The sequence below is a fragment of the Leptidea sinapis genome, chromosome 5 (genome assembly GCF_905404315.1).
Source record: "Leptidea sinapis chromosome 5, ilLepSina1.1, whole genome shotgun sequence".
Lineage (NCBI taxonomy): Eukaryota > Metazoa > Arthropoda > Insecta > Lepidoptera > Pieridae > Leptidea > Leptidea sinapis.
The window spans coordinates 371230-398701 of NC_066269.1; the positions used below are offsets into that span (position 1 = coordinate 371230).

A 27472-nucleotide genomic window follows, 5' to 3' on the forward strand; every position below is an offset into this window, starting at 1 on the left:
CATCAGCATGGAACAGAACAGAAAGGAACAGTTTCCTTTTTTATAGTTTTAGTATATTTTCAGGTAGGTCATAATGTGTGGCAACTTTAATGGAATTATAAAACTCTATAACAAGAAACTTCAGTTCTCCTGGGTAAGTTACGTTTGTAAAATTATAAGTACCTAATACCTCAGCTCCCAATAGATATTTTTAAGCATAGTTATTAAAAAAGCGCAAGAGACCCTAGAATTGCCCTAGATCAGGCGACAACACTTCAAATTGAGAAAAAAAGAAAGAAGAAAAGGTCAAATACGGGTATATACACACTGTAGAGTGTAGACGCATATCACACATCGAGAAGGTGAAGATGATATTTCAGTTTGTGAAATTCCTACCGCCAAAGTCCATATGGACTGTGGAAGTGGGATGCCTTCAATGTTTTGAGAAATGTCGCCTCGATCCAGACATACGTCATTCTGCAAGGGCTGTCACATTTCTTTATTTTTTTAAAGTGAAACTTTTATTACATCGTCTCAAACTTTTTCGTCTGTGTGTTGCATGTCGCGTGACGGTCGCGCGGCGCCTATTTTCGCAGCAGCTGACCGTGTAGTGTATAGACTATTACTCATTTGTGCCACGCTATTTTGTTTGTTTTTGTCAGTATTCAATTCAATGTAAATGGTGTTATTTATTAAAGTGAAACTTTTATTTGTTGTTGGTAAACAACGACAGAGCTAGTGAGTCCAAAAAACTGATCAACGAGGAAAAGCAAAGAATAGTGTTTAATTAATGTTACTTTTACCGTGGTTTCATAAAACCACACAATCCTTTTTTACTTTGTTTGTACCTTTTTTCTATTTGTTGGTACAATGTGGGTAAGGTACTAGGAAAAATTTAATGAATAGTAATCTACGCGCTTTAGTAGACTACTGGTACGTGAGTATATCTGCGGTCTTCGAGACAACGTGCAATCGGAATAACCGGCAATGCATTTAAAGTTTTCCAACCGTACCTCAATCATCGACAACAGATTGTAAAAATTGGCGACCACAAAAGTGATCCCCTTTCAGTTAGTTTTGGTGTACCACAGGGGTCGATCCTGAGGATCCTACTCTTCTCAATTTATATAAATGATATCGTTAATTTAGGATTACATGGTCATATAACCTTGTATGCAGATGACACCTGTCTTTTCTATTTTGGGGCTTCCATCAATGACATTACCCAACGTGCGCAAAAGGATCTTAATGTTACTAATCTTAATGTTCTAATTGGTTACAATCAAATCTACTTACAATTAACGGTACAAAGACTTCTTATATTATCTTTAGTGCGAAGAACAAACCAATACCTCCCTATAAGCCCTTAAAAGTAAATGATGTTCCCTTAACAGAAAAGCACGTTGAGAAATATTTGGGATTACTATTGGACAGTAAACTAACATGGGGCGCCCATATTGAATATGTTAAAAAGAGTTGCTCTTGTCTGTTGGTGCGTTGGTGAGTTTGGTGAGTAGCTCTTCTCTGCTGGGTTCACTTCGTGGCATAGTTCGTTCGATACCCCTTAAAGCTAGAATACTTATCTATAATCTAAATCACACCTTACATATCTAATTGAAATATGGGGCAGTGCTCAAAAAACCAAAGTTAGCTGAATTGCAAACAATACAAAATAGACTCATAAAAATGTTATTTCATTTCGCTTATTTAACACCTACTTCTAAAATATACAAACAAACTAACCTCATGAACATAAAACAACTTTACACATACCATACATGTATACTGATACAAAAAATTCTACATAATTCCATCCATACATCAATCTTACTCACCCAAGCTAAACATGCGTCTAAACGCAGCATGAGACGAGCCAGCTACTTGATACTACCTAAGACAAGAACAAATTACGGCAAGCGTATGTTTATTTACGACGAGCCACAACTTTTTAATAGTCTACCTTCATCTCTCAAAAAGATTAAGTCGCTAAAAACATTTAAACGTGACTTATCAGACTATATTGATTCAAAGTTTTTATAAAACACATGTCTGAAATTGTTTGTTATGTGACAGTGACCTGTAAAAGTGTGTAATCATAAATTTTGTTAAGAAGAATAAGTACTATAATGTATATATAATATGTACTGAACATCTAAAGAACTGCGGATAAATTATTACATCATATTTTTATGTTTTCATGTAAGTGACAATATTATCTTATATCTTTAAATGAGCAATTCTTGTATTTATATACATATATAATTGGAATCTCGGAATCAGCTCCAACGATTTTCATAAAATTTAGTATATAGGGGGTTTCGGGGGCGATAAATCGATCTAGCATAGTTTTAATTAAAAAAATTGTAGTTTTATCCGTGTTTTAATGAGAAACAGCTACAATAAAATTAGAATACAAAGGTAAATTTCGCCACTATATACAAGACTAAAATAGCTCAATGGGACATTGGGTGATCCGGAAACCAGAAGACCCCGGTTCGAATCTAGATGTCCTATTAGTTTCTTTTTTATTCAAGTTTTGTATATATATTTTATATATATATATTTTTCTTCTTAAAATCCGAGCAAGGCTCGGTCATCCGGATATTGTTTTTAATGAGAAATAAATATCTTTAAACCTAACGTGACAATGCTTGTACTTCTATTAAGATGACTACTGGTGATCTGCATGGTTCTATGACTTGATGAACAGCATTATGAAATGGTTCTTATATTATGGTATATAAAATAATATGTTCTTTGAAGAACGAATCTTTCGGTATAGGTTACGTTACCTACGTTATTACAGTTAATGCACGATTTATATTTCTACAATATATGATGCTATTACGAAGGTATTACGTTAAAGGTTAGATGTTAGACATAATTGAGGATATTAATTGATGTTATTTGTTATAGGTACAGCTACGATTACGTTAATTTGTTTCATTAATACAGAAGAAACAAATCCTTTTTGAATAAAATTTCGGATATGGACAATAAAACAATATTACCAGTTTCGGTTATCGTTACGGATTTGAAATTATTTCGGATTAGAAGGGGGTGAAACAGGGGACGAAAATTTGTATGGCTACTATTTTTGACGGGACTAGCACTAGAAGAAGTAGGATTTTAATTAGGGCTTACACATGTAACAACCGGTATTTAATTGTCAACTTTTTCAAATCTACCTTTTTGATTGGAGCAAAGCCGCGGGGATCTATGTTACGGGGGCTATGCAAGATATATTATGTATCATTGTGTCATATACGGAATCAACACTCCCGAACACCTCGAAAATCATACCCATATCGATTTTATTGAAGAGGTAACATCCACCATCTTGGATCTCGACATGAATATCATATTTGTAATTGACACTCCCGATAGCCTCGAAAAAGAAAATAACAGAATGATACCTATTAAAAATAAAAATATTTCAAAAAATCATTTTCCAAAAATGCATTTTAATACAAGTAAGTACTTATTTATTGTAAAATATATCTTTAAAAAATATATTAACAATACACAGCACAGGTAGTATGAACCATTTCAATTGTTTCAAAAATTAAAACAAACAAAGCCCTCAAAGTCGTGTCCCGAGTTGCTAGCTAATCCGGGCATCCCCAGCGTATACAACTCGGGCTCGCGTCTCACTCCGCGCGATTGGCCTGTCTAGAAGGCTTCGTCGGACGACAGTTTATTGATTTATAGACTGTGGGACAGGTAATAAAATATTTTTTTAACCTGGAGATCACCGTCAATGTCATAGAACTTTATAGAAGCTGTAAGGATATTGTCAAATCATCAATTCAATATATTGTAATTTGTAATTATTGTGAGAAGTCAAATGGCCTGCAGATTTTCTGTAAAATGGCCGCATCGGGAATAACTACTATTGAGTGGTCTACAAATGTTAAACCAATTTTAACATCAGTATTCGGACAATTTTTCGATAAAAATGACGCGCTTGAGATAATACAAGCTATTATCAAGAGGTACGTATTCTTTTTTTGTCCATCACAGCTGCTTTGACAAATAATCCATTTTTAGAAGGCAAGTATGCAGGTGTAAATAATAATGATTATCCCTGCTGTTTCAACCTTAAAGTATAAAATATTTACTTCAGGCGTGTTTTTATGTATTATCCATAATACTTTTTAATTTACCCTCAGTTTTATAATTTCCATTATGTATTAGTCACCGAAGTTCGACATAATATGTTTCCAAATCATTCCATGGAAGGATTAGACCAGAAATTTAAAAGTTTACACTGCTGCTGACCTATTTTTGATAGAAAATGAGTAAACAAAAATTGTATTTTCTTTTTCAACAACTCCCCTAAGATTGAACAGTTTTAACAATGAACTACCAATATAATATCTTAAGATCTGATGTTCATCACAAATCAATTGATTCAACAAATATTCACTCCCTTAGGATAAGGCACTATAATATAATAATCAATTTTACTCTGTTTGTAGTGAAAATGAGTTCCAGAATCATGATGATGCCCATGATTTGTTCTACACATGCTTTGCATGTCTCTCTGCCCACTTTATAAGCATCAATACAAACACAAATAATAGTAAGTATTTTATTCTGATATATCGTGTTGTTTCATTCTCTAGTTTTTAAATCTTTGTTTAGTAAAATTTCTACTGCAATTAGGAGTTTAAGTTTGAGAATGCTTTTTTTATATTAAATAATTCTAACATTTTTTGTGAGGTAATTAATATTTTATTGGAGTTTGGAAAAAATTCACATTTTATCACATTATGTAATATATAAAAATATAAATAGGCCACACTAACAGTTACTGATACACTTCTCATTGCCTGTAACACCCTGAATAATATGATCCATAGTTTAGGCTTGTGCAAAATAGTTCACAACTGGGAGCTGTCAATTTAGTTGGCAATTATGCATAATTTGCATTATTTTATATTTATCCAGCAGCCTGTGCAGTGCTGAAAGGATCAAACTTTATTTAAGCAATATATCATTGAATTGATTCCATAGGTCCATTTTGTACTCAATAAATAATGCTTTATGGGCCTTGACCCATAAAGCTCCTGAAGACTATGACTTTTACAACAATAATGCTCAAAAAGCTGTTTCATCTTATAAAAATCTTTAATGGCTGCATATTTCTTGGGTATTTTCTTAGATTGGAAATGAACCAGTGTTTCATTTAAAAAAAACTAGCAAAGATGAATCAAATCCTACATATTATAGTCCAATACCCCTCTTTAGGTAAGTTTTTTGAAAAAATAATTTACACTCATTTATTGTGATCTCTGATCAGTGAAAAATGTATTTTTGTACAGTGCAGTGTTGGGCTTCACTATCAGGGCATATTTATCATTACTTTAGTCTTCATAAGTCAATAGTTACATTTTTATTAGATGTCTAATAATGTGGGTCATGAAGGCTTACTACACAAACTATTCACTATACATGTTCTACTAGACCTGATAAAACTGATTAATAATAATAATAAAGTTTACTAGTAACATAATTATACTGCAGGACATGTTAGATGTCGAAATATTATTAAAATAGGAACCTTTAACAAAATAAGTAATTTCAACATAATGTGTATCAATAATAAACAATAATTAATACAGACCTAGTGGAATTTAACAAGGAATATGAAAAGTGTTGCCAATCAGAGGCCCACTCAGTTTACATTGATTTTCAGTAGGCACCATGTTTCTATTAAGACTTTATCTTTGCCGACCAACAATTTATTGTTCACCACATCAAACCCAAGTCTTCATGCTTTTCATCCCCTGCTGGTGTTCCTCAGAGATCTATTTTTGGTGTATACTTGTGCCTTACCTTTGTTATTCCCAAGTAATAAGTACCTCACACTAGCCTAGCATGTTTTGCAGGTGACACAGCCTAGTACACTTTTTCTGATAATGCCCATCTCGTAATTAGTAGAACAAGTTTTAAACTTGCAATGGAAACACTTTGTTCATCCTTCTCTTAAAGTCATGAAATCCCAGGCGAAGTTCTGTTTGGTATCTTGAAGTATTAACGTGAGTATTACACATTTAAATAAATAAGTTTTTTAACTATGAAAACTCAAGTAACTGTAACTGTGTTTTTACATTGGTTTTGTGTAAAATTTACATTTTTATTATTATATTTTTATTTATTAGTTCACCTGATGTTTCGTGACCTTTTCAGAGCATGTTTTTCAGTTACAATTACACACGTTTTAATCCATTAAAAGTGTTTTATTTAAATGTATATATCACTATTTTTATTTTCCCTAACCCACCAAAATATCTCTGAAATTTTAAAACTTCAGGGTGCAAATAAAACTTATATGATGATAAGTTTTATTCTTAGATTTATAACATGAGGTTTTAATTTAGTACCAGCTGATCAGCTGAGCACTGCTCAAGATGCATTCAGGATCATCCTTCAACAAATTCTTAAGAAGCTCTCTGAAGCTGGATCAAGTCAAGATGATACTTCCAATACAGGAGCTAATGTTTCTGTCAAACAGGTATGAATTATAAAAGAATAATATTGAACACATTCAAATGTTATGGAGTATGTATTTTTAATTATTTTACTTTCTAGCTACTTTTACCCATTGTGGGCTTATGTGGTATTGAAGGTGGCGGCTACCCACCATCTGATCTTGTTATTTTGACATCATTGTTGAAGATTGCAAAACTACCAACTCATCTTAATTCAGGTATTAATCTATTAATGAAAATTTAAATGGGATAGGAATATGTAGAATAAGAAATTTATATTGGCATTAAATTTTTAGAAAACCAATCCATGAAGACTTCTGTGATTTCAAGTCCAATAACATCACTGGCATCCCAAACTTCAACATCTGAGAAACAGCAACCAACAACAGCCCAAAAGCGTTCTGATGCTTTATTAGAACAATTAACTATGCCATTACGAAGCCAGGTCATCTCAGTGGCTTCAACTCCTATTGCTCCAGCTGTTGCAATGTCACCCGGAAGCAAGGACAGTTTGGAAAGTGGTAAAGAGGGAAGTGCCGCCCAGCAGACTATTGATATGAAGGTACATTTGATACTATTAATTGTAGTCCCAAACCTTATCTTTGAACATTGTTTTGGTGTCTGGTTAACAGGACAATAACAAACGTGTTACGAATTTTAAAAGAATTGATAAGAAATGTTTGTGTGGTGAAGGTAAATGATACCACAGACTGGGAATGAAGCGAACACCCTCAGGCTATTTATAAACTAGCAGTGAAACCCAGAGTTGCTCAGCTTAAATTATATTGCATGTTTAATGGTATAAGAAATATTTAAGGATCCATTTTCTAAAGTAGATAGATATCATACATTTCTAATAAAATCCTAGATCATTGAAACCATTTTAGAACTTTCTAGATCATTTTAGAATTTTCTAGACCATTTCTGATCAATTTTATCAGTTGCACACATTTTGGAACTTTCTAGATTATTCCATAAAGTCTTAGAACTTTGTAGATCATTCCAGAAAGCCTCAGAACTTTCTAGATTACATCAGTTGCACACATTCTGGAACTTTCTAGATTGATTACATCAGTTGCACACATTCTGGAACTTTCTAGATTGATTACATCAGTTGCACACAATCTGGAACTTTCTAGATCATTTCCGAGATTTTCAGAATTTTACAGAAGTTTACATTAGTTAGAGAAGGACAGATGTATATAATTTCACATTTTCACCACCCACTTCCACCCATCCCGATCAAACTCCCTTATGTACACCAGGGGACCGAGGGGTATTTGCCATTCCAATGGGAATTTGATCGAAGTTGCAGATGATAGAGAAAACCGTGGACATACGTATGAACATTAGCATTTTATATAATATATTAAGAATTAAGATATCAAGATTATTATACCATATTACATATTATCTTGAATCAAAATTTAAAAAAGCCTGCTGAGTTTCTTGCGCCTATTCTTCTCAAGTCTGAGGCATACTATTTCGAATGTGTGGTAGTTTTTGATGTTCAATAAGTGATATTTAATCCTATTTTGAATAAAAATATATTCGTATTTGAACTGTCCCTATAGCCACTGTAACACTTATTGGATAAATTGTATTATTTGGCCCCAGACTCTATAAAGAATCTTTCATCCTTCTATGATAGAATCTACATATTATGGGGACTCTTCAAGCTCTACGGTATGTAGAGGTTTGCTTAGTCTGCAGTGACCATTAATTGTTTTGGTTATCTGGTCTCTGTTTAAAGAGAGCATCGTTGCAGAGTATTTTCTAGCCTTTGAGTAGTGCCTTAGATTTGGGAATTATAATTAAATGTTGAATGATGTAAAAGTTACTACAATTGGAATTAGACATTTTGTTGTATCACTGTATAGATTGTACTTAAGATAATTAATTATTGTAAAATGATAATGCTTTTAATATTCATTTAAAAGTGGCAATTACTTGGCATGTCCACTTTCATTAAAGCTCAACCTTTCGGGAAGTGCTGGTTAATGTAAAAAAAATAGGAAACGGTTGACCCTAAAGGCCATATCCCTACAAGTTCCCGCTAATTCCATACCTAAACGCTGCAAATTGTACTTATGACGATTTTGGGCTCTTAGAGTTCACAGATAGTTGTTCTATGTTTAAAGTTGAAAGTCTGGTAAAAGTTTTATAAAACACTACTTTTTGAATTTTCAAATGGCAATAACATTTGAATGAATGAACCGATTTGTACTTGGTTGACGATTTGACGTAGTTTTTTGCAGCAAAGGATCTTTGAGTTTCAATTGATCGAACTCGGAATTTGAAAGTAATTCCGAAAAAAGACTTTTTTCCGTTTTCTTTCGTCAACGGCCCTCAAACGGCTAGGTGGAAATCGACGTAGTTTTTTGATGTTAAGCACTGATTAGTTTGTGGAATACATCAGTAAGTTAGGCTGATTACCTAATTATGAACCTATCCTAAATAAATATAGCATTATTGATTTAGCTTAATTTGGTTCCGTTATTTTATAACCAAACTTTTATTTAACACCCACTCAAAAAGTTTTTCCTTACGCTAGATACTAATAACCGATTGTAAGCAATCTTTTCATATTCCAAAGGTTAACTACTATTTGTTAGATCCACAGTACTTACCTTACTAGAAAACAAATGCACGCCCCCGGACATTGACAGGACAGGCTACATTTTATCCCGGATGGTCCCCGAAGGATTTTGAAAAACTGAAATTAACGTCGATGAGCTATAACTATACCTAAGTAGGTTTAGTGGCCCATAGCAATCTATCATAATATAATAATATGTTGAGGACGGGACCGAAAACGGGAACCGGATCTGGAATAGGACATGGGATAATCTTCAATTCCAAACTTGCTTACTATTTTAAAAAACCTTTAATCTACGCGGACGAAGTCGGGGGCATCAGCTAGTACCTATAAAAATATTACTATTATTAATTTAAGTTCTCTGATTGCTCATCAAGCTAACACTAAAATAATTATTGAGATTAAGTTATATATTATTGGGACCTTTAAGGTGATTACAATATTTTAATCAAATTTTGTAGAAGTGGGTTGCATCTACGTGTGCGTCCATACTGGTGGAGCTCAGAGCTGGCTCCGTGGTGCTCAAAGTATGTCAAACACTGCCCTGTCTGCAACGATATATCAACCGGTGGCAAGCAGCTAAAGAGTCAAACATGGCACCACAATTTATCTCTGATGCATCACTGTAAGTATAAACATTACTCAACAAGTTAATAAACGTGCTAATTCTTGAAAAAGAAATTTGGATTGATGTCTGGAACGTTTTACGAAAATTTAATTATATTTATCAAGAAATAAAATATGTCTTTGAATATGTTGATGAGCCTATTAATGTAAATGGTTTGTTATAGGTGCATCTTGTTTATTGATCCAGATAAGATATTTGAAACAGCTAGAAGCAAACTGATTCTTTTATTCAAAGTATATTATGCACCTGTATTATGATATGTCATGAGCATACATTACATGAGAATTTTATGCTCTTTTACATTGAGTTAATCTTAGGTAATTTATACGTCAAAAAATTGAGTTCAGAGTTAACCTCTAATTTGAGCAATACACTCACGCTAACACAGTGTCATAAAAATCGCGAGTGTAAGACGTAGCTTGTCACACACACTAAAGTTTTAAACCTGACCTGTTTTTATCGGTTGTGTAACAGCAAGAAAATCTATCTAGACGTATAAATTATCTAAGGAGTTATATTATATTTGTGTGCACTGGTTCTATAAATGAGTGAAGTATTAAGTGGAATATATTCTTATATCATTATTATTAGCTACCATTAAAATACTGAACTGGAAGAGTTTTTTATATAAATTATGTTGGGGGAAAATAATCATATAATTTATTTAAATTTAATATTGAGTTCTTCAATCTGTCTTATTAATGAATTTTAGCGCTGGTCAATTGATTATATACTCCGTAAACTATCAGCCGACATGTAATTTGCATTTATCAAACGGTTAGCGGTCCGCCAAATTGTATGGATAATATTTATTTTTATTGCAGTCTTCACTTTCTGGTCAATGAGGTTCATGTGTGTCAACTAGCAGTGTCTCTGCCTTGCTTGGAGCCTTTCACGCCTGAACGTATAACCATTCTCAGTGATATGAGTACTGCCTGGCTGTTGTGTGCCACTGCACAGGTAAATATCTAATTGGCAGTGTGGTGTTATCAAAAAAATATAAGTTCCAAGACGCAATAAAAATCAAACAATCATATCGCTTCCCGCCAACACCCCACAAACCAAGTTACCTGAATCGAGCTAATTTGGGTCATTCTATTGTTATGTTGCTACTGCATTGAATTAGAAGGTTACAGCTACACATTATGGGTTTTAGGGAGCTAACAGAGTGTACTTTAATTTAATTTAAATAATATTCACAGACAAAATTAAAATTAAAAAATGTTTGCATTCAAAATAAAAATGTAGGGGTGTGCGATTTCTATGGTCTCAAGTGAATGACTAAGTTTAGTGATAATTGAGTTATAGCATCAACTCTCATGATTTTGTGGCATTATACACAGTGAAATAAGTTGTGATATTGGTATTTGTTAAGTAAGATAAGTTAAGTGTACTCACCGGTGATAGGTAATAAAATAATAATATCTTTATTTTCTCAACGAAAACCAAAATTTTAATACAACAAAAAATACAAGGGATATAAAACTTTTGGTTGTGGATCGCTGGTGCCTGTGGTAATTAATAAAATACCCGTATTACTGATCACCAGGATTCCAAATGTTTACAAAACGGAACAATTCAGCAATTTTGTCACTTCGTTCTTCGGAACAAGTTAATTTAATTTTTCAACATCGTAGCTATGGAATGTGACCACGGTATGACCGACAGTGCACCGGAGTCTTTAGAATATTATTATGATAATCATTGCGATCATAATGATCGTGTGATACTCCCAGATCAAAAGGACTGTTGTTAGTGGCCAGTCGTATTGTGAATCAGAGTATTGTATACTTTATTTGATGTAGGTGTAGTTTATAACATATATAGTTATTGTTTTTACATAAAATGACATTAGCCTTATTATTATGATATTACAAATTTACCATTTATATTAATTAATTAATTAATTAATGTATATTTTGATGGCAGGCAACTCTTCACCAGAAGGATGAGGACAGTGAACAGCAGACTGCTACATTGGTGGAGAGTGCACTCAACTTATACAACACAGTCGGGGACACTTTCAAACAGTCTACTCGTGCAGGGGGCTATGTATGTTATCAATATTTTAAAATTTTATTTCTTCAAATCCCACCTAAACCTTAATATGTAAAAGCACACCTTATGAATTGTACCGATCATCATGAAATATTCCGTTAAACCTGCCGCCGAATACCAGTGTCACTAGACACGCCACCAGCTTATGAACCTCACCATATTGATGTGTCAATATCATCATCATATCATATCCACTGCTCGGCAAAGGCCTCCCTCATAGATCTTCACGACGACCTGCGCTACTCTTGACCAGATCCTTCTTGTGGGGGCCTACCAACACTGCGTCTTCCGATGTAACATTGGTACCTTCAATTAAAGCACGGACACCTTATATCAAAGGGTGGCAATGATCCAGTGATTCATCTATTGCAAGAGAATGTGGTGTCCTATTCCTTATTAATTTTCTCGCATATTGGTCAATAATTTAATATTTTGTTTTGATTATTAAGTGTATAAAGTGGTACTGTTTGTTTCCATAACAAAATAAAAATAAAATTCCATAAAAAGTTATATGAAATACGAAGTTATCATGTTGTTATTGTAATCTGTGCAGGTGTATCAGAATCACCTCATGATCGGCGCGTGGGTTCTGATCTGCGGCTTGCATCACGCGCTCGGCGGCGCTCCTGGCTCTGCTGCGTCTGCCAAGGGTCCTGCTAAGGCTGCATTCAGACCCTACAACTTGACCAAAATGTTAGTATAACATACTCCTTTTAAAAAAAATTATAGTTATACTTATACAGGAGTGTTTGGATGTATAATTACAAGATTGGATGATAAGCTTAATTATTCTTCAATTTTGTATAAAATAAGGTTATGTAAACTTCTATTTCCGTAAACAGTTTTTGTATTTGTCACCCAACTTCGGCAACGATCGGATCGTTGTTAACCTTACCACGTGTGCTATTCATATATTCGTTTTTTCTGTAGAAATTATAAAGTTAGACTTAGTTAGACATAATGCCGAGTAAAAAGTGTGTGAATTGTGATAAAAATATAACACAAAAGCTACCAGGATTAGAATGTAGCCGCTGTAATAAATCCGTGCATGCAACAAGCACATGTGCAAAGCTTACCGCTAAACAATTAGCGGCACTTCGAAATTCTGAAGGCTTAGAATGGAGTTGTGAACAGTGTCTTGGCAATATAACCCGCCGCAAATCTTTCTTTATACCTCCTGAAGCCAGTTCCGACGAGGAAGATACTGGACCACACTCAGTACTTAACCATAAAAAGCTAGTTGCCAGTATCACTCGTGAAATGCAAAAACTAATTAAAACGGAATTATACGAACTAACGAGCGCAATTGACCATATGAACGGCCAAATTACAGATTTAGAACAAATTATAAGACAGCAAGATGTTACCATAAAATCACTTCTTACCAAAAATATTGAACTGATAAATAGAAATAAAAATCTAGAACTCCGTCTAGCCGCCGCAGAGCAACAGATTAGTGGTATCGAACAAAAAATGTTGGCTAGTACTATAGAAATAGCAGGCGTTCCAGAAATCCCTAATATGAGTCTGGATCAAGTAATGCAATGTATAGCTCAAAAACTGGAAGTGGAATCAAATCATGTAAAACTCCTGTTGATTTAATTGTATTAAAGGAGGTCAACTTAAAAAATAGTACCATCAATTTATATAATATACCAGGCTATAGAATGCACAGTGAGCTTCGCTCTAAACAAAGGGGAGGAGGAATAATAGTCTACGTTAAAAATTATCTTAAATTTACAATAATATCCACCAAAACAACAAGCTTTGAGACAGTAACTGGCACGTTAATCGATGCAAATAATCACCCGGTCACTCTCTGTGCAATATATAGACCACCACACACGGATAAATCAACTTTCATAAACGAATTATCACGAATTTTACGTAATATTAAAACTGATGATGCATTCGTGTTAGGTGACACGAATATTAACTTAAAATGTGACCACAGCACAAAAACTAAGAATTTGGACATGCTCTCCGAACTCGGATTAATTATGGGAATATCAGATTGCACTAGAATCGAATTAAGATTAAATAAAGTCACAAAAAGTTGAAATGAAATGAAATAAAATGATTTATTTGTATGAATCGTGGTAACATAGTTGTGAACAATTAATTGGTGTACAGCACAATTCGCCAATATATCGGCATACAAATATTTGATTGTCAATATTGGAATATCATATTTAATTTATACTTATACGTTCTTAATACACATTACATAGCTTTAATTCAATGATATAATATAAAATAAACATTAGTTTGTAGGTACCTCTCAAAAATTACATTTGAATACTTTTGGCTAAAGAATTCTTTTAAACTATAAAAGCATTTATCTATTAGCCATAATTTTAATTTTTTATGCATTAATGTTTTAGGCATCTCTCTAATATTCTTTGGAAGGTGGTTAAATATCCTAATACACATAACATTTGCGTTATTTTGATGAAGCGCTGTTCTACAGTATGGCATCAGAAGGCGAGTTGGATCTCTTAATCCTAATATGGAATAGTCCTTTGCTGGTTTATAAAGTTCACCATGTTTTTTAATGAACATACAAATTTCTAATATATATAGACCAGTAAGCGTTAACAGACGGTGCTTTTTGAATAATGGTCTACACGATTCTAGAGGACTGACATTGCATAAAGCTCTTATACATTTTTTTGTGCCAGAAAAACATTTGAAATATTAGTGTAGTTTTCCCATAGTATTAACCCGTACCTTAAAACTGACGCAATATAACCGTGGTATGCAGTAAGTGCAGCATTAAAGGATACAGTTTGTCTGAGCCTTCTTAAAGCGAAAACGAACTTATTTATTTTGCCTGCCACTGTATCACATTGGGCTTTCCAGTTACAATTGCAATTTTTTATTGTGTTTGTTTCTTTAATCGTTTGGTCACTGTGTGTTATATTTAGAGATTTATGTATTGTTTTATAATTAGAAAATTGTATATATTTAGTTTTTGTCATATTAGCGAATAAATTATTCTTATTAAACCATGTCAATATAGTTTCTAAATTTTTATTAATAGTCATATTATAATTATTTATCGCTTTATGCTCGTCAGGAATAATTATGGATATGTCATCTGCAAATAATACACAGTTATAGTCAACCACATCGGGTAAATCATTCAAATAAATTAAAAACAGTAAGGGTCCCATAAGACTTCCTTGGGGAACTCCAAATTTACTAATTAAATGTACTTGTATGTAGTCATCTCCAGCTTCTCATTTATGTTATTTATTTCTACAATTTGTTGTCTATCGGCTAAATAACTTTCAATCCATTTTAGAGCAGGGCCTCTTATACCATATTTTTCACATTTATATATTAAGATATGATGATCAACAAAATCGAATGCTTTTGACATATCAAAAAAGGTTGATATTACAGGTACAAGTTGCATTGACCATTTGTTTACTCCTCATTCATTTGAATCCGTGTACGGCGACTGTCGATACAGTTCTGGCAGATCATCGTGTTATTGTATTAGCTTGCGAGTGTCCAGGCATGAACAATATACAGCGTGTTCCAATAAAAAACATCTTTATTATTGTGATAGTGAAACCTTGTAACAAGAATTAAATAAAATAGACTGGTCTAGCACAGTAAATATGATATGTCCAAGCAAAATATATAACTTTATAAATTCAGGTTTTCAACATGCGTATACTAAATCCCGCAGACCTAATAACGATAAATACAAAGTGAAGAATTTTAAGCAACCATGGATAAAACCGTATATTATTCAATTATCAAATCAAAGGGAAAATATTTTCAAAGAACGGAAAAAAGATACATCAAACATGTGTCTTCGTCTTAGATATAATAAAATTCGAAATAAAATAAATAAAATAGTGGAACTAGAGCGAAATAAATTCTATCAAAACAAAATTAATATCAATGCAAAAAATCCCAGGGAATTATGGCGGATAATAAATTCTGTTTGTGGTAGAATTTCTCATAGTATTGATGATGTTATATCTAATGCATTTAATACGGCAAAAGAATCACACTCGAATATTGCAAATCGCTTTGCATGCGAATTTAAGGACGCAGTAAAATTTATACTCCCAACCTGTGACGTCAAATTATTAGAACATAAAACTAACAATATTTCTAATGTGAGCTTAAACTTCAGAAAAGCTGGGAAAGAATCAGTAGAGAAAATTATCAGTAACTTGAATAACTCAAAAGCTCCCGGTACTGACAGTATAATAATTAAAGATTTGAAATCTATTTCTACCAAAATATCAAGTACAATCTCACATCTTATTAATTGCAGCATTCTAACAGCAAATTACCCTGACGAATTAAAGCTAAGTTTTATTCGACCCATATATAAAAATGGTAAACAAGATGAAGTAAGTAATTATCGACCCATTTCTATACTATCAGCCATCGATAAGGTAGTGGAGAAATACATAAGTGCCTTGATGCAGTCATTTTATTCTAAACATAAAATAATATGTAAGAGTCAATATGGTTTTCAGCCCAAAAAGAGCACAACATCCCTTCTATCAGATTTTTCGGATACTGTTAACCAATACCTGGATAATAGGAAGCATGTGCTAGCACTATTTATAGATTTCTCCAGGGATTTTGATACTTTAGATCATGGTTGCTTAATAAACAAATTAGAAGACTTTGGTATAAGAGGTCATCTACTTCACCTGGTGTTAAGTGATCACCGCCGCCCACATTCTCTTGCAACACCAGAGGAGTCACAAGAGCGTTGCCGGCCTTTATCTGTTCATTCTGACACATGTCTGTTAATAGGTGAAAAGAATGTCAAAGATGCTCTCGATAAACTTCAAAGCGACTTTGATTTAATCAATAAATGGTGCCATGACAACGGACTTGTCCTAAACGCTAAAAAAACCAAACTAATACATATTCGATCCCCGTACATAAAATCAACAATTAATACTATCCAAATAGTAAAAGCGCATAGTCACATTTGCTTTCACCACAATTTGGACCCTAGTATTTCCAGCTGTCCTAGAATTGACTCGGTTACTACGCACACATATCTTGGATTAATTATAGACCATTAATTTAACTGGCACCCTCAAATAAATTCAGTTTGTGATATGTATTGTGGTAGCTTTCCTCGCAAATATTAAAATAATTAAAAGTAAACGACCTTATAAAATTTTACTGTTGCTTTATAACACATTGGCCGATACAATAGTAAGTTATGGTATTAGTTCGTACGGTAGAACTTACAAAACGTATTTATATGAGATCGAAATGTTGCAAAACAGAATTTTAAAACAAATTGTTTCAAAAAACATTAAAGAAACTAACCAAAATGATGAGTTCAATTTATTCAAACACTGTAAGGTGCCAGTACAATCTAAATTTTACTACAATATATTAAAAGAACAATGTTCAATGAGAACATTCTACAAAAATATAATCATGAAACCATTACACGCAAACAAACAAATAAATTTTATAAAACGGTGAAAGCCAAAAATGAATACGGTGAGAGAACTACAGCATACTTAGTACCCCGCCTACTTAATACAATCAATCCAGAAATAAGAAAAAAGATAAATACAAAAAATATTAAAACAAAATTAAAGTTATTCTTTTTAAACAACCTGTATATTGGTCATAACTGTATGTCTTGAGTTGCCTTTCGTTGTCGAAGCCATGATTAGTGCGTAGCGTGATGTGCTATCCGCAATTGAGTACTTAACTATTCGTTATAAAGTTGAGTATTCTTTACTAATTAATATATCTAAACAGAAGGTCACTCAAAAAATCAATACATTGCGGTGGCAGGCCATGCGACTCACCCGTGCTACAATAAGTACTGTTGTTGTTGTACCTACATTTTTTTTTTCGTTTGTATTGTACCTATATTATTAAATTGTGTATTTATAATTTAATATTAATATTTATTGTAGGCGATAATAGTATTTCTTCTAACATGCCGGACAAACCTCTGTGGTTTTTGGCCTGTTATATAATAAGAAATTGTAATTCTATTTTTCATAATAATAAAAAAAAAATTAACGACTGCTATTCAATATCTAAACGACAATGACGTATGGAATACAGCGTAGTCGTTATATAATATAATCAAATAAAGTGTTCATTTTCAAACAAATACTAGAGTTATAAAGTAATAAGATAAAAATGGAGATAACCTGAGAATAAGTTGCAAATAAAACTAACTAACTAATCTCAGGTCACTCGGGCTCACAAAAAAAAACAAGTTACAAGCTTGCGACAAGTCGTATCTCGTGCTATCACGACCTCTTGTCACACTGACATAGACCAAATTTGAATGGTAGCTTGTCTACACTGTACAATATTGGCTGAGAATATAGATTCAAGTCAGTATATCAGTTATTTCAATACGTTTAAGCTTTAGACAATAACGGATAACCACCGGCCCCGTATTGACAACAGGCCTACGTGTCCGTTTGGTCTGCTGCTCTTTATATATATCTATGGACCAAAGACTTATACGTTCTTGGTATTATCAGTGCGAATTTAACTACATGTAACTCCAACATAAAAATTGAAAATCACATGATTTTTTTGTCTTCTAGAGTTGTTGCGTCACTTATTATCTCTAAAAAAACTTGTTAATCTGATTCTGTACGTACAATAATCGACGTAACGATTGAAAGCCTACAGTTTAGTTTCTGCATTAACCGTCTTATTAATAAACGCAATGAAAAGTTACATGAAGTTTAAAATTACTTCTCCCTGTCATGTAATTCTGTAGTGACAAAGTTAATATAATCTCATTTTTTTTTCAATTGGGAATGATTATTTTACATGATCCTAGTAAATATACACAACAAATGTGTTGCGAAATTCAAAAGAATTGTTAACACGTTTGTGTAGTAAAGGTAACATGACTCTTTGTATGATACCACAGATTGGGAATCGGGCGACCGCCATCAGGCTATTTAAAATATAAATTTGATTGTACTCAAATAAAAAAAGGGAAGCCCGCTTTTTTTATTGAAGTATTGAAGACCCCGAAACGGGGCCCATATGTCGGACTCGGGTGTAAACACCCCCTACCGACTAAAAACCTCCTCTGTGCTGATAACCCTGAAGGCTTTTACAGCGAAGCCGGGCGGGGGCCTTGGAGGCCGAAAATGTAGCTCACAGGCGCGGGGCGTCTCGGAAGGAGACTCGAACCTCGGACCGCCTGCTCACTACGCTGGATGGAGAGAAGATCACTAACGATCTAATATATCTGTTAGTCCAGTGGATTCTAGGTTTGAAGAGACCTCGCACTCGCCGGCGAGTGCGGTGATATATGTATGTAAATATGTGTGAGTGTATGTGTGTGACTATTTTTGTGTAGTGTAATTGTAGGTGTGTGAGTGGTGTTAAACGATTACAGGACGAGTACTTTCTCGTCGGGCTTCTTTCAAAGTGTGTGAATCGTATTATATTAGGTTGTGACCGCTGGAAATCGTCAAAGTGACGAGTGGCAGCGGTTTTATGTACATGGCCGCGCCTACATCTTCGAGAGCGGTGTGGTTGGTTTGGTGTCGGCGTCGGTGATGGTGTTGTGTCGCGTTCGCGATCGTAATATAGTCGTCCGGGTCGACTAGTACGTGTCGAGGTCGCCTCTGTTTGTTCAGAATGTGGTCTAGAGGAGTGAAAGCACATGCCTCCCTCACCAAGATATTAGGGTGCTCGGCCACCTTATCAAAGTAGCGTAGCGATATCTCCTTGAAATTATTACACCTCTCAACTTGTTGTCCCAGGCAACAGTCTCTGGGCGTGGTGTGGGTGGCGCTGGGTGGGCGGTGCCTCGCCTGGAGCGGCGCCCTGCTGGCCGACGCGCGCCTCGAGGCCGCCGCCGACCCCGCCTCCTCCCCCTCCCCCGCCCCCTCCCCCGCGCCCGCCGACGTGCTGGCGCACCCCACGGCGCACCAGAGGGAGCTGCGCCTCGCGGCCGCTGCACCGCTGCATCAGGTAATCATTATTATTACAGGGTGGACCAAAAGTCCCTTTATAACTGGAATGATAATAAAAAAAAACTAATTACAGTAGATCAAAATTGATTATTGTTTTCGATAGTAAACAAAAGGGGAATTCATTTCTTAAAAATCACATCAACCATATTATGCAATCCTTCATTATTCTGGCATTGCTGCAATCTAGAGGAATCGGAAATTTTCGATAACAGCTTTACATGTTTCTTTTGAGATGTTTTGGATTTCAGTGCGAATACGATCCTTTAATTCGTCAAAAGTTACTGAGTTGGTGTCGTAAACTTTAGCTTTAAGATATCCCCAAAGAAAAAAATCCATTGGTGATAGATTCGGACTACGAGGCGGCCAGTTAATGTCCCCTCTTTTCGATATCACTTTTGGGCCAAAAATGTCTCGAGCTGCCCTTAACGAGTCATTACATGTATGACAAGTGGCTCCATCTTGCTGAAACCATGAGCGTATGGACCAATAATGCCTCTTGCTGATAAAGCAGCCTATGGGCTGCTTTATCAGCTATAGTCACAGTGTGCTGTGACTTTGGGGGAATGCAGGGGCTTTTGATGCTTTAATTTCGGATTAGTGTCACTCCAATAACGACAATTTTGTCTATTAACATGCCCATTTAGGTGGAAGTGTGCCTCGTCTAAGAAAAAAATGTTTGTAAAACTGGTGAATCGCTCTACCATTTCGTTCGCAAACTGCAACCTAGTGGCATGGTCCTGAGGCCTTTCGATTTTATAGGAATGTAGACTTCAATCTTTCTTGAGAATGCGGTTTAATAATGTTCTTGGCACGTTAAGGACAGCAGACCGCTTTCGAATTGAAAGTCCAGGTTGGTCACGAACAGACGATTTTACTCGCTCCACGTTTTCGGTGTCCCTCGACGTTCTAGGCCTGCCAGATTGAGGTAAATCCATTGTTGAACTCGTCTTTTCAAACTTGAGCACCCATTTTTTAATTAACACACCTGATGGAGCTTGATTTTTGTGTCGTATCTTGTAATGATTGCAAAACTTTCGTTGAGCTAAGGTCGCAGAATCGTTGTTTCGATAGTACTCACGTACACAAAACGCACGTTGACTACCGCTGAACGACGCCATGGTACTAAATTCCCACTGGCCGCTCTTGCAATGCGTAACCCCTCCACCCCCCTCCGCCGCTGCTAGATGCTTTAACCGATTCAAGTGTTAACGGACTTTTGGTCCACCCTGTATTTAGTACCTCATTATTATTATTATTTTTCCCAGCATTGCACTTATAGCTACTGGAGTAGACATGAACAAATGGTAAATGTAGAAATTTGTTAACAGATGCTGGTGGCCTTGGGCGTGGTCTGCTACCGCAAGGCGACCAATCTGAAACGCGCCGTGGTACAAAAACAGAACCAAGATGCTGACCCTGAACGTTCAGACTCTACTGTTTACTTCCAGGACATGATACTTTGCTCGGAGGACTCTGAGACTGATGATGGTATATTTTTTCCCTCGAATAGCTTTTATTTAAATATCCATAAATTATTTTTATACAATTAGAAAGGAATGTTTTTTTTAATTACAACTTATACATAATTCTCGTCCAATGGGTGTGGTTCAGAAGACATTACATGGGGCTTATGGTAGCTGAGGTATGATATGAAATTGACCTACCAAGTCACGTTAGTTGGTCAACTTCATGACGGGTGTCGGTGTGCGCGCGCATCGTAAAAATCACTCTGATAATTTTTCCCTGACGCTCCAAAAACGTATAACTTCAAAGTGTAATAAGTTTGAGATAGCTATAAGAAATTGTTCCAAAAACGAAAACCCACCATTACAAAAGAGAACATAAGATAAGTGAATGTACTTAGTTGTTAATTCTAATAAATTATGTTCAAAAGTCTAGAATATATTCGTCGCAAACAATAATAACTCGAGTTGAAAGCCTTTTCTGATTTGTTACTCCTTGAAACTGTAAAAAGTAAAAAACGAGTGATTTAGCAGATAGTGAGCCGCTGTTCGGGCTGTGGTTCGAGTCGACGCTGGTGGCGCCCGACGCGGACAGCGGCCTGACGCGGCCCGGGGCGTCTGACGCCAGCGACGCCAACGACAACGTGCGGACGGCCCAGGGCATCGTGCCCGATAAAGCAGAGCCCTATTCGGTAACAACTTTTTTATAAATTAAATTTCGTTGTTTATTTTTACCTATGACGTAAACACGTTAACGTATCAATTGTTTAAATTAAAACTTTAAGATCAAAATTCATCAAATGTTATTTTATTTTAGTTGATTAATTGTTCAAGATTCTAGCTTTTCTCTTCTTAGTTTTTTAATATTAGTATAGATATACAAATGCTACGAGGTTTTTTCACAGGACGTCCGTACCGGACCGATAGCCTATTAAAGCTGGCGTTCCCGTTATGCCCGTTTAATGTCACATAGTAAATGGCACTGTCGATGTCGCGACACTGACAATGATTGTTAATTTTATTTTATTTTATTAGGAAAACAAACAGTATTACATGACATAAATAGTTTAAAAAAAGTATACATCTATTAACCATTGACAGTTTTCGCATATAAGAAACTATAAGCGTGTTACAAATAATGAACAAAAATACAAAAAGAAACAAACAGTAATACAATAAAAGTATATTCAAATTCAAAATTCAAATTCAAATATTTTTATTCAAAATAGGATGTGACATCACTTATTGAAAGTCAAAAAAACTACCACCCATTCCAAAATGCATGCCTCAGACCTGAGAAGAATGGGCGCAACAAACTCAGCGGGCTTTTATTTTTCATCGAATAAATATGTTTACAAAGTAATATTGTCCAATTAAACTTATTATTTAATAGCCTGAGGGCGGTCACTCCATTCCCAATCTGTGGTATCATTAAGAAAGTCATTTATGTTATAGTAACCTTTACCACACAAACGTTTTTTAACAATTCTTTTGAATAACGTTATACTTTTGTTTTGAACATTTCTTGGGATCTTGTTGTAAAAGCATATACATCGCCCCACATAAGACTTACTAACACGACTTAGCCGAGTAGTAGGCATCATAGGTTTATGTCTAAAAAGTTTGATCCGTGACTTGTGAAAGTAAGACGTGGTTTTGCGCGCTCTAGCAAATTCACTGTTTTATATATTAAAAATGACGAAAGATACTATAAAATTGACACTCACTGAAATGTTGAAGACATTAGCTTCAATTACAGAAAAGATTTCAACTCAAACTGCTTTAATTGAAGCCCAAAATAAAAAAATTCAAGATCAACAAATGCTGATTGAAAGCCAAAAGAAGGTACTTGAAGATTTACTTGCCCAAATAAATACACAAGAAGTAAATTTGTGCGCGGCAAGAGAAAACGTCGTTAGAAAGAGTAGGACAAGATTATCCCTCAGCAGCGCGACATCGAAGAGCTCAATGAATACATCGACGCTCACTGATAGAACCCGAAGACTCGCGCAACGTACCAAAAGGCAAGCAGCAGCAGCCGAAGTACAAACTAAACAACGACAATGCTCTCAAGCGGCAACAGGGTTAAGTGGGAAAGAGCCAACACTAGAACCAGTGGCAACTGTTACTCAACAGACGACTCCTTGTGACAAATCCGACCGAAACGGGAGTGGTGGGCCACGAAATTTGGTGGTAAGAGCTAAAACGCCAGAATTGGATTCTGTCGAGGATTTGAGTGATGGAAAGTGGGAGCAACCGCGACACCACAAGCGTAAATCCAAAACGTCAACTGTTAAAGTAGGAACTGGTAGCAATAATAGTGAACTTCAATCGGTTGAACGTTTGAAATACATTCAAGCTTGGTCATTTAAACCAGAAACTACAGAAGCTCAAATCCACAACCACATAAATAAAATTCAACCATCAAGTGAGTATTTTGTTGAAAAAAGAAATATTAAGACCGAAAGGCACGCCGCTTTTGTTATCGGAATGCCAGAATGTTTATACCCGCTATTAACCGCGCCGACTTCGTGGCCGCCGGGGATCCACTATTCAAACTGGTTTCGAGCCCGTCCCCGCAGCGAGCGGGGCAACCACTCAGCTTCGGCAATCATCGACAGCCAGTGAGTACTTGCCGCCGGCCGTGGCAACACATGCGACGATCACTTATGATGCAAGTGTATGTATGACAAACACCACACACAAGAATACCCTGACTCAAAAACGTACTGATTTCGTACTATGTGTACAAAATATTCAATCCCTAAATTCTAAAACAGCGACTTGAAGTATTATTGGAAAGTGACCTTAGATGTGATGTGTTAGCAATAACCGAGCATTGGCTAAAAAGTGACGAACTACGTTATGTGCATATTTGTAACTATACTTTAATATCTAGCTACTGTCGCGCGAACATGGAACGCGGAGGTTCTTGCTTGTTTGTGAAATCACACATAAAAGCAGTAGAAAACGTAAGGATTTGCAATTTATCGGTGGAACGCGTCTGTGAAATCTCCTCGGTAGAATTAGTAGATTATCAAATTTCAGTTATTTGTTTTTATCGATCCAATCATCACACGATAAAGGATTCAGACTTTTTAAATGTATTAGAACGAGTACTCAATTTAGTTAATGAAATGGAACTTGATTGTATTATAACTGGCGATGCCAACATCGACAGCTTGGTGACTAGTCCGGGACGTAAACAACTAGAAGATTTGCTTATCGCTCATAACTTTCATAACGAAGTTACATTTCCTACCCGCGTTACACCTACCTCTTCGTCGTCAATCGACCACATTTATACAAACATAGTTTGTAAAAACGTGTTGCCAGTAAAATCTAAAATAAGCGACCATTATGCGGTCACTGGCTACTTTGAGTGGGAATCACCTACACCTAGCCGTCAGGTATCAGTTGTTAAAAGATGTTACACAACGGCCGCTCGTTATGACTTCATTTATGCCATTAATAGTATTGATTGGAATAAGTTATGTGAAAATCAGCCAGACACAAATGACTTTGCGAAAGCTATTATTAATTTAATCATACAAAAAATTGACATATGCTTCCAGCTTAAAAAAATTCAAACGAAAAAGTATAAAAATTGGATAGATGATAAAATATTTAACTTTAAACTATTGCTTCATGACCTTATTGACATTCGAGACAAATTCCCAAATGACATCTATATTAAGAGTAAAGTTGACGAATATTCCGATTATTATAATAAATTATTGCGTAACAAGAGGACCTCATTCTATACGCAGATTATTGAGAGTAGCCCCAACACTAATAAAACGATGTGGGGCATCGTGAACACAGAAATGTGTAAAAGCAACAAGTCCAACATAGATTTTACCGACATTATAAAAAACCTGATGGTACTTGTTTTGCATCAAAAAAAGAATTGGTTAATTGCTTAAACAAACAATTCGTGACGGCGGCGGATCAATGCGGCGCTCCGATTGCAAACTCACAATTGTATACTCTTTATCTTAAGCATACTACACCATCTGCTGACCGTTCAATAAAATTACCCTGGTTCACACCTAACGAGGTGTACAATATTATTATGAAAAAAGTCGCTAATAAACCCACAAAAGACATTTACGAAATATCGGTAGAGTTGCTGCGATCAATTGCTGACCCACTATGCACTCCGTTAGCTATATTGTTTAATAGGTGCATAAGAGACGGAATATATCCGGAATACTTCAAAAAAGTAAGAGTCGTTCCTCTTTATAAGGGTAAAGGCAAAAAGACGGATTCCAACTGCTATAGACCTATTTCAATAATACCAGCTGTTGCAAAAATATTCGAAAATGGTCTCACCTCTCGAATAACAAATTATCTTAGCAGCGTGGCAGCTATCTCAGATCGGCAATATGCGTATCGCGCGGGTCATTCAACCACGATGTTGACTCGTAAAGTAGTCGAATGCATTTTAAATGCCCGCGAGAAAGGGCTAGAGGTCGCACTGCTTTTCTGTGACCTGTCTAAGGCATTTGACGTAGCCGATCATTGCGTACTCTCGCCTTCTCTATTCTGCTGAACGACTTACCGAGAATCGTAGAGAACGCCGAAGTATACATGTACGCTGATGATGTGGCTACTGTGATAACTGCGCCGGGACTAGATGCTCTCGAACAAAAGCTCAACTCGGTAATAAATCAATTGGCTGAATGGTTCCGCGGAAACGGTCTGGTGTTAAATCTAACAAAGACCCAATTTATATGTTTCGATCTCTCTGGTCGGACTCGGCGGCAGCTGGTTGTAAATATCAATGATGTTCGTTTACAACAGGTTAAAGCAGCGTCCTTCCTCGGTTTTCAATTAGATCAAACTTTGTCGTGGGATCACCACATCGAAAATCTATCTGGTAGATTAGCCCGTAGCTGTTTCGCATTAAGTAGACTTTCCTCGACATTGTCAAAGAAAGCGCTACGTACCTGTTACTTCGCAACCTTTCAGTCACAGGTACAATATGGAGTTGAATTTTGGGGACGCGCCGCGGACTTTGAACGAGTTTGTCGCCTGCAAAGGCGAGCCGTTCGCATACTAGCTGGTATACCGTCGGACCAATGCGTAAGACCTTTCTTCGTTTCTCTAAAAATATTAACAATACCAAGCCTCCTGATACTACAGGTAGGCTTATACGCCCGAGCTCAGTTACACCAGTATAAAAAAAGAGGCGACACCAGCCAGTACCAGCTGCGACACGCAAATCGCCTAAATACAGTCCCACATAGCCTGGAAAAAGCTTCCCGCACAATACATGCTATGAGCCCTCGGGTTTATAATAAACTCCCGGACTATATCACAAGCGTGTCAAATTGTAACACTTTTAAATATAAACTCAAAAGGTGGCTCATTGAGCGCTCGTTTTACTCATATAATGAATTTATAAATTAATAATTGAATTATTATGTTAAGTATGATATAATTATAGAATGAATAGTATTTACGAATAAAAACTTGAACTTGAACTTGTCTGTTCCTGGTGTTAACATTATGGTTATGACAGTTTCTGGCAAATTCACTTATGTGCCTATGAACACACATTACATTATCAAGAATATATTGAGAAGCAACAGTCGAGATGTTAATTTCTTTGAATTTTGCTGTCAATGATTCTTTAGGACCTAGGTTATAAATAGCGCGAATATTCCTCTTCTGCAGCACAAATATTGTATTAATATCGGCAGCGTTGCCCCATAGCAATATACCATAGGACATAATACTATGGAAATAACTAAAATATACTAGTCGCGCCGTATCTATGTCAGTTAATTGTCTAATCTTTTTAACCGCGCATGCTGCAGTACTAAGTCTGTTCGCCAATCCTTCAATATGGAGGCCCCATTGTAATTTGGAATCTAGAGTTATGCCAAGAAATATAGCAGATTCCACCGGTTGTATCACCTCTCCGTTTAACAAAACATTTGCATTTACATTTTTGACATTTGGTACGGTAAATTTAATGTATTTAGTTTTCTTGCTATTTAACAATAGGTTATTAGCGCTAAACCAGTACACGATGTCAGATAAAATATCGTTCACTTCGTCATACATAGCTTGGTTTCTTTTCACTTTGAAAATCAGTGAAGTGTCGTCTGCAAACAATACTACCTTATGTTTTTTCTCTATAAGATTAGGAAGATCATTTATATAGATAAGGAAGAGGAACGGTCCAAGAATAGACCCTTGTGGTACCCCCATACTGAGAGGAGTCCCAGGAGATCTCTTGTCATTAGCTTCCTGACCAG

General features: G+C 35.5%; 1 protein-coding gene across 1 annotated transcript in view; it reads left to right on the plus strand.

The window, feature by feature from the left end:
• Window positions 1-3757: 3757 nt before the first annotated feature.
• Window positions 3758-27472, plus strand: part of LOC126964707 (protein purity of essence-like) — a 72938-nt gene continuing 49223 nt past the window's right edge. The window contains exons 1-12 of the mRNA XM_050807984.1: window positions 3758-3974; window positions 4461-4564; window positions 6366-6499; window positions 6577-6694; window positions 6773-7038; window positions 9537-9700; window positions 10528-10663; window positions 11633-11755; window positions 12315-12454; window positions 19528-19738; window positions 21069-21228; window positions 21735-21895. Coding sequence (XP_050663941.1) covers window positions 3850-3974; window positions 4461-4564; window positions 6366-6499; window positions 6577-6694; window positions 6773-7038; window positions 9537-9700; window positions 10528-10663; window positions 11633-11755; window positions 12315-12454; window positions 19528-19738; window positions 21069-21228; window positions 21735-21895 — 1842 coding nt within the window. The 5' untranslated portion in view covers window positions 3758-3849. The remainder of the gene's footprint in view (window positions 3975-4460; window positions 4565-6365; window positions 6500-6576; window positions 6695-6772; window positions 7039-9536; window positions 9701-10527; window positions 10664-11632; window positions 11756-12314; window positions 12455-19527; window positions 19739-21068; window positions 21229-21734; window positions 21896-27472) is intronic.